General features: G+C 43.7%; 1 protein-coding gene across 1 annotated transcript in view; it reads left to right on the forward strand.

The window, feature by feature from the left end:
• The window catches only part of shank1 (SH3 and multiple ankyrin repeat domains 1), a gene marked incomplete at its 5' end in the record, with an annotated part of 66,293 nt that overhangs the window by 43,530 nt on the left and 9,096 nt on the right, over positions 1-13,667 (forward strand). Inside the window, 6 exons of the mRNA XM_080487278.1 lie at positions 3,329-3,411; positions 3,493-3,617; positions 5,360-5,495; positions 5,570-5,650; positions 13,285-13,311; positions 13,404-13,460. Of these exons, the coding sequence (XP_080343404.1) occupies positions 3,329-3,411; positions 3,493-3,617; positions 5,360-5,495; positions 5,570-5,650; positions 13,285-13,311; positions 13,404-13,460 (509 nt within the window). The remainder of the gene's footprint in view (positions 1-3,328; positions 3,412-3,492; positions 3,618-5,359; positions 5,496-5,569; positions 5,651-13,284; positions 13,312-13,403; positions 13,461-13,667) is intronic.

A 13,667-nucleotide genomic window follows, 5' to 3' on the forward strand; every position in this document is an offset into this window, starting at 1 on the left:
CCATTTGAATATTGGATCATAGGAGCTGCATTCAGAATCTGCTGTGTCTGTGTGAGCTGGACTGGCTCCGCCCACACATGCAAATCTTGGGAAGAGGAGGAAGTCCTTCCTCTCATGGTGCCATGTGCCAGAGCAGAGCTGCCTACTTGTGGGACCCTACCTTGATTGTGATTGGCTGAACCCCCGATGACACTATATAGGGTTTGATTTCTGATTGGCTGGTTGGAGCAACACTGAATTTTGCATAGCGCTGCTGTTATGGTTTGAAAGCCCTAAGAGAGGGGGCCCAGAACCCAAGTTGGGAACCAATGATCTAGAACATTTAAAGTCCAGCCTATAAACTAGAAATGGACAGAAGAGGGCAGACATAGCAAAGACAGAGAGATTTGGCAGAATCACAGAGGCTCTCGCAGCCTGTGGAGAGCATCACACTTTCAATGGACTGAATGAAGCCGGTCGCGGGAGGGGGAAATGTGATTAGGAGGAAAGTTACTGTATGATTACAAGTTTGGAGAACAAGGGCAGGAAGCCAGTGTGGAGCAGAGCAGGGTGGAGTGGCCATCGAGATGTAAAAAAAAAAAAAAAAAGAGAGAAAATGAGAATAAATCCAATGAGGAGTGACAGAGAGAGGGATGAACAGATGGAGAAGGCTGGGACTATTTTTGTTCGCGATGGGATTATCAGCATGTGGTTACGGTGTGATGCATGGTGCACACACCTCACTGACTGTATGGCCCGTTCATTCAGGAGAGTTTGGCCGCACTGGGGTGGGAGTGTGTAGTTTGAGTCCAGGCTTGGCGGTAACTCTTGGTTGAGTTTAGGTTTTCTCCCACAGTGCAAAAAAACATACGTTTGAGGTTAATTCAATTAATTGGTGACTAAATTTGCCTGTAGTTGTGCCTTTATTTTGGCAGGATACACCTGGACAGGACAAACACAGAGAGACACACACTCACATTCACACCTAATTTCAGGTCGTCCATTAACCTCACATGTTTTTTTGACTCGGGAGGAAACCGGAGTTCCATAGTATACTTTTTCAACTATTTCACATAGTTGTCCGACAACATTGTATTCAAAGTGTATTTCCCCAAATCCGGCTTTGGTCCTGAATTTCAGTCCCTCTTTTGAGCTCTACTGAGAACAGGCAGTTTTTGTGTCTGTACCTTTAAATACCAATCAGCTGTGTCTGCCCACACTTACCCCATTGTCTGTTTTCAGGTAGAATATGCAAGGAGAAAAAAACAAACTGCACCTGCTTGTAATTTCAGAGGGCAGAGCTCATCTACCTGTGGGAAGGTCAAAGTGAGTATCAGGGGGAGTGGGTACTTCCCCTCATGATGTCATGAAGGGGGAAATCTCTGATTGGCCCTTATGAGCACATATACAGTAATCAAGCAAGTGAGGGCGGTGACAGACTTTCTTCACTTCTGGAGTCTGGAGGCTGTGGGGACACATATTACTGCTAGAAAACCATTAGAAAGGGAATTTGGCATCATGCGGGACATTCAACGCATTGTCCCAAATTATTCTGGGAATCGGGGGTTGTTCTTTCCTTAACCCTTTCCTAATCATTCTATGAGTAGAGCTATATCAGATGCAGAGTATGAGAGGTCGTAGGACTTGTAATATCTGAACACAGGGCTCGTTGTGAGCCAACACCAAGACGGCCATTCATCTTTTCAGATGTTTGTACACTTATAGAAACATACTCATGAAGTTCCTGTTCTATCAGCATAACTTCAGTGAGTATCAAACATCGCACGCTGCTCCTTTAAGTACAACACTTGGACGCCACCACACATTTCCCATCTGCTGGCGCCGCGGCGCAGAACATAAAGTGTGTTATTCTGTACGAGCTCCACCTGCGAGCGTGCAGCGCCTCTCCTCTGCTGTCGCTGACTAATAGTTTACCATTACATGGCTGGGCTCGGCTGTGGACCCGCACAAGTTTCCCTGCGTCCAGCCGGAGCCGTTGCTGAGGCAACAAGCGGCCCCGTCGCTCCGTACTGTATATATAGCTTCTCTTACTGAGGTTCTGCTAGAAATCAGCTCTGGGCTCGCTGTCAAAAACACACCGAGAAGTGAAGCGCAGCAAAAGACTGTTTGTAAGTCGCCGCTGTGCTGCTGCGATTGCAGCGGTGGTTAGCGTTTGACTGATGAGACATTTTGACTGGGCACTGTTGTTTTATTTAAAAAAAAAATTCAGGTTTTAGCTTCGGCCTTTTGAAGTGAAGTTAGATAAAAGATCATTTAAATGATTCTTTTTACAGACTTGTCTTGAACTAAATTATGTATTAAATGTATGGAACGTTGTGTTTTGCGAATTATTTATTTAACAAAATTCATATTACTTTCATTTTCCTTTCGAATGCTGTTCCAACATGCGATGAGCAGGTGCTGTCGGTGTGGAATTTGCATGTTCTCCCTGTGCGTAGATGGTTCTCGATCTAAATTCTGTCTGTCATTTTGGGCCTGGTTTATTGAAGGGAGTATTAAAACAGGCGTGAACTTGTTCTCTTGTGGATCTGTGTGTTGGAGCCGATGTACTAACGCAGGGGTGTCAAACGCACTTGAGTTTGGTCGTGTTCTTATCGTCCATCTACTGGGCGTGTGCAGAACTACGTACTACAGCTGTGGTGCGCATGCGCGGCAGCAGCGTTTTCCCCTTATTTCCAAGGAGACGAAGTCTGACCGTTTTCCAAAAGTTCCACCTTGGGAGCTGGTTTTGAAAAGGTTATGTTTTCACCGTTGTCATGTGAATGGATCACCGAAAGGCAACAAAAACTTTTGCGTTTTCACTTGAAAACTGAGTCAAATGTTTTTGCACTTTGCGCCAGTGGAGGAGCTGTTTACTTTGTTTTCTAGTGTTGTGACAATACCTACGAAGCGTGTAGTTTTGTTAGAGAACACGTTCCTAATAACGTTCAACCAAACTTAATGGTAAACTGCAATGTGCTGGAAAGGAGACTGAACCGACTTGTGTTTTCGTTCTAAATATCTTCGCCTCTTTGCACCTTTGATTGATCAGGAAGTTTTTAAAAGTAGAATTTATAGTCGCTCTTGGTTGTGAAAAGGTCGAAAATCCCAGTTTAGGGTTCACCGTGCTTTTTGCCGACCATGTGACCTTACGTTGGATGAAACAATATAGAAGAAGGAAGGAAGCACTTTGTACTTGAAAACAATGTATTATTGAAGAGTTATACTGGTTGGTAATTACTCAGTTCTCATCTAAACTTGCCTTCCCAACATCAGCTGTTCTGATTCGAGAGCTAAATGGAGCAGAAAGGTTCACTGCATGTCCTCTCTGTGCGCTTCTCTCTGTCAGTGACTACATTATCAAGGAGAAGACGGTGCTTCTGCAGAAGAAAGACAGCGAGGGTTTCGGCTTCGTGCTGCGAGGCGCCAAAGGTAAGAAACCCGACACCATCACAGACACGTTGCCCTGCAGTCTCCGGGCCAAACCAGCGCCCGCTTTGTTTGTGTCTCCAGCTCAGACTCCGATCGAAGAGTTCACGCCCACGCCGGCCTTCCCCGCCCTGCAGTACCTGGAGTCAGTGGACGAGGGGGGCGTGGCCTGGAGAGCCGGGCTCAGGATGGGGGATTTCCTTATTGAGGTACGACCACATTTATCCAACGATTGATTTTATTAATGTTTCTGAGATGTTTCATATTGCTGGTTTTAGCCTGTATTGGGTTTTTTTTCAGAACTTTGAGATTCACTAATGCAGAGTTTTACAAATTTTTATTTTTATTTATTTATAATTATTATTATTAATAGCTCTTTTTTAATTTAATTTTAGTTAGATTAATCAGCATGCAAACCAGGAAAGCAATAGGACTGAAAAAAAATGTTCCAGCTGCACAGAATCATATTTGTGATATTCAATTTTAGAAATTGATTTATTCTATTCTTAAAAATGTTTTGAAGAAGGATTTAAAGAGACACGTTCACAACAATATAGTCAGAATTGTCATCTTTTTGCATGAAAAGACAAATAAGTTAAACATGAAGGCCCCGTTTACACGACATTTCAAATGAAAACGTATCGTTTTTGCCTTTTCATTTCAGGAAAAGTTTTGCATTTACATGGCAACGTTTTGAAAACTATGTAGTTAGCATGCCAGACCACAAGTGGGTGCTGTTGTTGGTTTTTCTCATGAAACCATACGAACATGCATGCAGAGAACAATACGCTATAAACATTAACATCGGAGCACACAGACATTCGTATGTACACACGACCAAGTTGGATTGTAATTATGTTGACAAACAGCAGCCACTAGTGGTGTGACATGCTAACTACATGATTTTTTAAATGTTGCCATGTAAATGCTAATGTTTTCTCAAATGAAAACACATAAACGATGCAGTTTCACATAAATGTCCCAGGAGAATATGGACTGGAAGTCAAGACACTCTGGAGGCAAACACTGTTCTTATTGTCCATCTACTGAGCATGTGCACAACAGCTGTTTACTACAGCCGTGGTGAGCATGAACAGTAGCGTTTTGCCATCCACACGGGATCGGAGCGTTTCCAGAAAGGCGCGTTTTCGGGCCGCTTCCATGGAGACGGAGTCGGAATGTTTTCAAAAAGCCCCTCCTTGGGAGCCGTTTTCAAAAGGTTGTGTTTTCAGTGGCTCCGAGCATCGTTGTCGAGTAAACGGACACCCAAAACACACGGGAAGTTTTGAGTTTTCACTTGAAAATGTTGTGTAATCTGGGCCTTTCAACCTTACTTGTTCCGTCTTCCATCGTGAGCTGACCAGTAAAACCCTACTGCTCAGTGGAGTAGTGGAATAGTCCCTCTTGTCTCACCCTGAGAAGATCCCTAGTTTGATTTTGGCCCCTGGGCCTTTCTCTGTTCTCTTCTCTCCCTGTGTGTGCCTGGGTTTTACTCCCGGTGGTCTGGTTTTCTTCACACTGTCGAAACACATGCGTTTGAGAGTAATTGATGATTCAAACGCGGAGATTGTCTCTCGGCTTGCCCCATGATGGACTGTCCATAAACTCATCCAGAAGACGGATGAATGGCTCAAAAGTAAACAGAGAGCAAACCCAAGGTTGAAGCTCTTCCATCAACGTGTAAAAACTACTGTATTTACAACCAATATTTGATCCATTATTTTCAAGGCTCGTCAAGTTTTCTGACCTGCTGGTACTCCCAGACATTGTTTTTCATAAACCCCCTAAACTGGAAGTGATCGCTTGGTTTTACTGCCGTCCTGCCTGTCACTTTTCACGTCCATCTGCTTTATTGACAGACGACTAACAGTTGACGAAAAATTGTTAAAAAGCAAACAAAGCAAAAACGATATATATACCGTGTTGATAAGCTTTGGCGTCTGCGCCTCAGGTCAACGGGCAGAATGTGGTGAAGGTCGGCCACCGGCAGGTCGTCAACATGATCCGGCAGGGCGGCAACAGCCTGATGGTCAAGGTCGTCATGGTAACACGCAACCCTGACATGGAGGAGGGCACGAGGAAGAAGAGTAAGAGACGAACCGCCCCTGGGATGATTGTTGGTGGTGACTTGAGTCTTAACTTGCAGTCTGTCCGTCTCCAGTCCCGCAGCAGAGCAAGAGGCTGAGCACGCCGGCCATCGCGCTGCGGTCCAAGTCCATGACTTCAGAGCTGGAGGAGATGGGTAAGAGCCGGGATGAAATCAACGGTTTTGAGGGGATTAAACAAGAGAGATTACAAAGTATTGGAAAAAAACTAACAAAAAAAACGAAAAACATGGGGGTCTGCAACTTTCACAAACAGAAGAGAACGTTTTAGGGTTGAGAGTCACAGAAAACAGCAGCAGTACAACAGAAACAAATAGAAACTGTTTGGCCCACCAGAACACATGAAAACAGATGCAATTTTGTTCCCATTGTTCTAAATAAAATCTGTCTGGATCCACAAAACATGTGAAAACTACATGTGGAATAATTCTATAATGTAAAATGACAAGTTTCCTTTAATTTAATCCAAAATATGAAACTTCCATATAATTCACACACTGCTCTTTTAACTCTTGTAAGAATGTAAACACCATCACGGACATTGTCTGATTATATATTTCAACTTTTATTGTTTCACAAACTTATCATTTGTTGTTTATATTCTTTTCTTTTGCTACTCTTCTATTTACTCACTGTCTAAATACCTTAAAATGAGCGATGTTTATATTCTTGTCAACTCTTTTCTATTTAAAAGTGCTTGGAAGTATTTTTCATGAGTGTAGAATTAATTTATAAACTAAAAAACTTGGAAGTTGTATTCTAATTTTGGGATATGCACCTTTATAGTGAATTATTCATGAAATTTAAGTAGAAATTTGTTTTTGGCAAAAAAAATGTTTTGCCAAAACCAAAATAAGTATTTAATATTCATACGTATGTCCCCACGGTTTGGCAAGAAGAACACATTCAGTTCAGGGGCCACATATTTATATATAATTGTTAAAAATCAATATTTTTGATGAAATTTGTACAATCTGCTTGGCGCTTTGGGCGGATTGGAGCCGGTTTTATGTTTGACACCCCTGATTTAAAAGATCATCGGCCATGCAATAAGATTCCAAATAAAAAAGTAAAAGATGCCAGTTTATTTATTCTGCGAATACTAAATCGAGCCATTATGGAGGTTGAGGAGCTGCATGTGGCTCCAGAGCTGCTGGTTGCAGACCCCCCACCCCCCTGCCCCCGCCCCGCCCCGCCCCCCCCCCCCCGGTGCCTGGAAGGTTCAGTCAAAGACAGAGAGTGTTTTACCGAGTAGAACCAGTCGAGGTAAAAAGGGATAATAGAAACAGTGTGAAACCAGAGTTGGGGGTTGTTAAAGATGCTGAAAGTGTGAAAGTGAGTTGAGCTGGAGCTAAATTTAGACGGCGTGGAGAAGATAGCAGAAACAAAAGGGGGAGGAGAAGATTGGCTGCCGCCGTGGATGACGGTCTCAATGCATTTCACTGTTCTTTCAGAGGTTCCACACTGTCACTTCCAGCACCCCCACTACAGGTAACCCCACCCAGAAAACAGTGTCGCCATTCACCCTGTGATCCCCTCTCTCACTGCCCTGCTTTCGTACCTCTGACCCCCCCCTGCACCCCCATCCCCCTCTCCCCCCACTGCCACCGCCGCTCCCTGGCCCCACCCACAGCTTTAACTCGCAGACTATATAAAAATTCCCACCTAGGTTTCTGTTAGTTCGAGATGCCGAATGTTTTGAAATAGTTGCCGTGTTCGGCCACTAGTGGGTGCTGTTGGTTGTTTTTGTAATGAAACCACACCCACATGCAGCAGAGTACAAGACGCTATAAACATCCGCACAGGGAGTATGGTCAGACAAACAGGCAAACTTTGTTATTATTGTACGTCTACTCGCACATGTGCAGAAGAGATATTTTGTATGGCCGTGCTGTGCATGAGCAGCAACAGCGTTTTGGAAAAGTTGTGTTTCTACAGAGAAGTTTTGAAAAAGTAAAATTTTTCTCCGTTTCCATGGAAACCGAGTGGGAGTTTTTTTTCGAAAAGTTGCGGTTTCAGTGACTCTGTGTAAACACTGTCAAAAACTCTGGTACTCTGGTAAATAACAGGGTAAATGATTTTACTTTAAGATGAATATTAAAAGCGTCAAAGCAGCCGAGGGTCACAGTTCTCCTTATTAAAGCTGAAAATTGTGACGACTTCACGTTTAGCATTGAGACGACGCCTCTGGTGATGTTCAGCTTCTTGAAAGTTTCCATCCAACAGGCCAAACGACACCTGTTTCATTTGTCACCTTAATTAACTGCTCCTGTTCCCAACATTTATTTATCCTTTCAGGACAGGATTTACTTTATTCCTCGGGTTTTAGGGGTTTTCTTGTCTGATGCATCTGCTGCATTGGTGTTGCATAATGCAAAGAAAGACGAGGAATTGTCCAAACTGTCAACTGACATTTTATTGAAGTAAGCAGTTGCTGTTGACCGTAACCAGGCCAGAACTAAACAACAAGCCTGCCGGTCCGATAACTCAGAACATGTCCTCAGCTCTGCTCTCTCAGGCCCCGTTTACACCGTTTCAAGTGAAAATGCAAAACTTTCGTTGCGATTTGGGTTCGGGTGTGTTTACACCACAACGGTGCTCTGTGCCACTAGAAATGCAACATTAAGAAAACAAAAAAGAAAAGCTCAGTAAGTAGTGAAGTAAATAGTTCTAGCTCAAGTCGATGGACGATAAGAACAATGAATGACTCTGACCTGGGACTTGGTAGTTTTATTTTGACAGTCACCGTAATAACAGTCCAACTGGGTCGTCTGTCCACTAGAATGTCCCTGTTCTCCCGTTGTTAATGTTCATGACAAAAGCAAACAGCAGCACCCACTAGTGGCCCTACGTGAACCACATAGTTATCAGCGTTTCCGCTGTTTCCATGTCTGCAGACATCATTTTCAAAACGTGTTGAAGCTTTTTGGAAATGAAACACAAAAACAATGTGCTTTCACTTGAGACGTTAATGGTGTAAGCGGGGTCTCACTCCAGTCCAGCTCTCGTCCCTCCACCAAGTCAGTGTCTGGGCCCAGAACAGACAACGTGAACATTTAATATTTCATTTACAATAACAACAGGATATAAATTGCCCAATGCGTCGTTGATACAGTCTGACTGAACTGATTTTTCTCAGGTGTGTTCAGAACTGTTCTGTGTTGAAATGTGAAAAATCATGATGAAACTTTTTTTTTCCTGTAAATAATTAATCAAAGTTCCATTCTCAAATCGATAATACCTTATCATGTGAAAACCGTTAGATAAGTCTGGCATTTGAAGTGAGACATAGCAAAGCGCGTTGTGATCGTTGACTTTGAACAAAATGATTTAAGCTCATCCTCCCACACTATTCGTTATATATAATACTCGTCTTATTTAAAGACCTTTTAAATTCCTCTAAATACAGGAAATCTTGACCAGCTGTTTCTCTTCCCAACTGATTTCCATTACACATGCGACGTGTGATCGGTTTTATTTTTACTGACTACATAACGTCACACAAGGGTTCACACACGCGGACACTCGGCAAGTATTGGTTGCCACGGTAACACTGCGGGAGAATGGGCGTCACCTGGGAAGAAGCGTTGCGTCTCAAAACACCAAACCAAAAGTGTGTGGTCACTGATCGCTGAGCAAGTTTCACATATTCATCCCTTTTTTTTTTTGTTGTTGTTGTTGTTGATTGTGTCTTTGACTCATTTGGAAGGAAACACGTCAAGGATAAAGTTATTGAGATGAGTAATTTCTTAGTGGAGAAAAAAACAAAAAAAACAAACCCTGCAACTTTGTTCCAGGTCTGTTACCGTGGTAACAACATTATGTGTGGCTATGTCGTCTCTATTTGAAGATAAATTGTGGGAGGAGGGTGCATGGTGAGGGTCAACTCCCCCCGCACTTCCTCAGATCAGCGCGTCGGCCAGTGTTTCAGGCTTGATTGGGATTGTTTTTACTGGTGATTTGTTCAACAAGTAAGTCCAAGAACGTTACGAGGGAGCAGCTCGTCGAAAGGTCATCCGATATAAGAGACGCAACCAGGGCCGAGGTTCTTATTCTTCTGGTCTGAAAGAAATCAGAAATCGTTAAATTCCTTCTCTGTTCGTAGTTCACATGAACTGTATATAATTTGGGCGATGGGCTTCCACGGCGCGGCGTCCTGGGAGCAGATGGGGGTCAAAGGTCTTGATCAGTCCGCTGTGGGATTCAAACCGGCAAATCCTCTGATACCAAGGCCACCTCTCTGACCTCTCGGCCACCAGCGCACCTCCCTTCTGAGGTTATCCAAAGAAAACCATACAAGGCGTCTTTTTCTGAGGCTTCGTTTGTACGGCAAAGTTGTCAGGTGAAAACTGAAAGTCATTATGTGAGTCGGTTTAAACAACAACACTGAAAAGCGTGGCACTTTTTGAAAGTGCTCCGATTCTGTGGAAATGAGGGAAAACGCAACTTTTCTGAAATGTTGCTACTGCGCATCTGCACCACGGTTGTAGTAAATAGTAGTTCTGCACATGCTCAGTAGGTGGACAATCAGTACAATATTTCCTCCGTGGTGTCACAACGCCCAGTCCAGATTCTCCTGGACTTGGTAGTTTAATTTTGACAGTCACTGTAATAATCATCCAACTCTGTCGTCTGCCCACTGGAATGTTCGTTGTTTTCCGATTGTTAGTGTTTATAACGTATTGTTCTGTGCACACGTTTGTGTGGTTTCATTACAGAAGCTTAGAACAGCACCCACTAGTGGCCCAACATGAAAACAGTTTTCTGCCATTTCCTTAAAAAAATACGGACATTGTTTTCTAAACTTTGCCATTTAAACGTGAAACTTTTATGAAACGAAAATGCAAAAATGAAGCGTTTTCACTTGAACTGTTGTCGTCTAACCTGCTCTTGACATGTGGAGGTGAAATCTTCTTAAATGTACTTCATTAGTTCAACTACCGTAATTTCCGGACTATAAGCCGCTACTTTTTTCACACGCTTTGAACCCGGCTTATAAAGTGACGCGGCAAATTTATGGATTGTTACTGGTTAACTGGCTTCATGCTGCCAGATTCTACTTCCGCGTGTAGATACATACTGTTTTGAGTGCCTCTGCTTCTCCAAAACGTTCCCTGAAAGTGATATTTCTGCTTATCGTGACCTCGTCTTGTGCTGCTTTCCGGGGTCTGGAACTCCAGCAGCTGACAGCCGTGAGTGATGCGTTCAGGTGCATCACGTAAAGCCGCCCTGCTGGACTTCGTGGCTGAGAAATCTTCCCCCTCAGAATCACAGTCAGCAAATAACTCATAAAATACTTAAAAATAAAAACCCTCAGTGATTTCTTGTGTATTTCTCTCTCTCTCTCTCTCTCTCTCCCCGTATTCCTGCAGTGAAATTCCTGCCCTGTTAGAACGTGGACGCCTGCAGCTTACAGTCAACTGCGGCCTATATATCTACTTTTTTTTTTTCTTTTAAAATTTTGCGGGTACAGCCTATATCCAGGTGTGCGCAATAGTCCGGAAAATACGGTACTTGAATATAACTCAAATTCGTCATATTATGCAAAATTCACTTTCTAATGTTTTTCCAACAGTAATATTGTAATTTACAAAACAATCGTGTTACTCTTGCATGTTGAAACACATCGAAGGAGTTTAGTGGCGAGCGAGATCGCGTTGTCAGATTTACCGTTACCGACATGAAATCAACACTCCAGTGTGAAGCAACTAATGATCTTTAAGATCGGTTTACAGATTCATTCCTCCAAGTCGTATCTTTGCAAGCGTTCGCAGTCTGAGCATGCTCAGTGAGTATTCGATGCCACACAAGCGCGGAGCTGCTGGAGGAGAACCAGCAGGACTTTGTCAGACAGTCTCAGATCTGTTTGCTCTCTTGTTCGAACAAATGATGGACACTTTCCCAGCCCTGTAAACAACAGCCATTACAATGAGTCACGCTCTCGCTGCTGTAAGTCAGCAATCTGGGTGAGGTTGTAGTGTGTACACGTCGGCCCTTTGCTTCTCCCCTTCCCTCGTCTCTCCGCCCTCACCTCCCTTCTCTTTGTGGTGTGAGCAGCACAAAGCATGAGCACCCGATCTGACGCACACAGGTGATAGCTTCCTCAACCGCCCCCCCCCCACCCCCACCCCCCCCCCCCCCTCGCCCCAGTGCACCATGCACCGGAACAGTACCACTGCACATACGCAGTGACACTGTCTGCATTACAGTTTCACTCCAAGCAACAAACAGCCATCGGGGATTTAATATCCACATGGCATCATTCAGTTGCAGCAGCAGTCGTGAACGTGTAAGAAAAAGTTGCGACTTGGAAACGAGAAGTGATGCTGGTTTGAAATTGTCATGTGCGTGCCAAAGAATTCAAAATAACCAGGCAGTCGAATGCAAGTGCAAAGTGTTGATCCGTCTCATCTTATTGCACAAATACATCTGTAGTTAGGGACGCACCGATCCCACTTTTTTAAAGGCCAATTACGAGTACTTATACGAGTACTCATATGTACAATGTGGGAGGTGTTTTTGACTTCACTCCACTACATGGTTAAAATACAAAGGGTATTATTATTACTCTTTCCATAGCGCCAAGCACAACGCAGTCATTTCAAGGCTCTTTTACAGAGAAAAAACAAACAATTCCACACATATGTAATAAGTGTAAATTAACTTTTAAATAATAAAAATTGCTGCATGTATTAGGTTTAAGGCCAATAAACAGTGTGTCTATTATGTAATTTGTCCAAAATTGAGCAAATATAAATACTTATTTTTCAATGTGCCTTGTCATACTTCAGTTAATCTGTCAGTTGATATGTATTATCAGCATCGGTCTTCGCCATTCAGTGTCATGTTAGACTTTTGGCTTAAGAGCATTAAAAAAAAAACAACTCCAGCTTTGTTTATTTTGCACAATCAAGGCGCGAGGAGCACGCCGCGCGATGAAGCCACGTCAGCCGCCGCCATATGTTCATTCAAATGCATCAGAATTCATTTCGCCGTGACGCTTATTAAACTATCTCACCTCCGTGATTGGTGCAGTGTCCCAGTTCACCTAGAAGTCATGCTGCAAGATAACAAGGGCATTAAAATGGAAATTATCCTGCGGTGCACTTCAGGCTACAAATTGTTGTTGTCCTGACAGTCCGCTCATGCCTGTGTTGTTTCCGAACGTGTATCTTTTAAAAGGTCGTGTGTGTTATTTCTGAGACGATTGCTGCTTAACAGATGCACATTAAAAGCCTGATTCAGATTCAATCAAATCACAATAAGCCGCACATTACGAGACGTAGTGACTCGACTCTGTGGATAGAGTGTCCATACATGCACTCACTCCCAACAGTGGATGCAAAGGGTCACCTCCTCCAGCCTTCTTCACTCCTCCGGGTTCACTGGTTCTCCCACTAACTCTGCCTTCTCTTTCTCCTTTCGTCCTCACCTCACCACCGGCGGGATCTTTAACCATTTAACAGTGGAGAGAGGTGGGATTCACATTCATTTCACATCTGTGTGTGTGTGTGTGTGTGTGTGTGTGTTGTTGGGAGTGAGCGCATGCAGCTTTACTGTATTTACTGTAAGGTGAGTGTGCACGCTGCGGCTGGATGAAAGCGTGGGCTTGATGCACGTTCCCTTACTTCCGAGACCCGGGGAAAAAAAGCTTGACGACGAGGTGACTCAGTTTGTCGGGCTCGGGGGAATATGATTAGTATTCACTGTAACAACACTATCGCACTCTCACTCCTGCCAAAACTTAAGTCTCCTTTTGTCCTCCTTCCAGCTGCTACCCCTTGGAAAAAAAAATCAGGTATGCTCTGGTGCACTCGTTTTTTGTTTTTTTTTCTGTCCGTCCAAAGCGACTTGGCACCGGAGGCTCACACTGCGTTTCTCTGCTTCCAGAATTCGAATCCTCCCAAGTCACAGAGAAGAAGAGGACAGTCTATCAGATGGCTTTGAGTAAGGAAGCTCATTCTTGTCACTGGCTGTTTCCTGAATCCTCTTTCCTTCTTTTTCCCGTCCACCTTCATCAAGTGTGTCTCTCTACACACAGAGTTTCCTTCCTCCTGTCGCTGTCCATTTTTCTGTTTCATTGTCGGATGTCCCTCTCCCTCCCTTTCTCTCTCTCTCTCTCTCTCTCTCTCACTCTCTCTCTCTCTCTCTCTC

Source organism: Lipophrys pholis, assembly GCF_963383615.2.
Source record: "Lipophrys pholis genome assembly, chromosome: 19".
Taxonomy (NCBI): Eukaryota; Metazoa; Chordata; class Actinopteri; order Blenniiformes; family Blenniidae; genus Lipophrys; species Lipophrys pholis.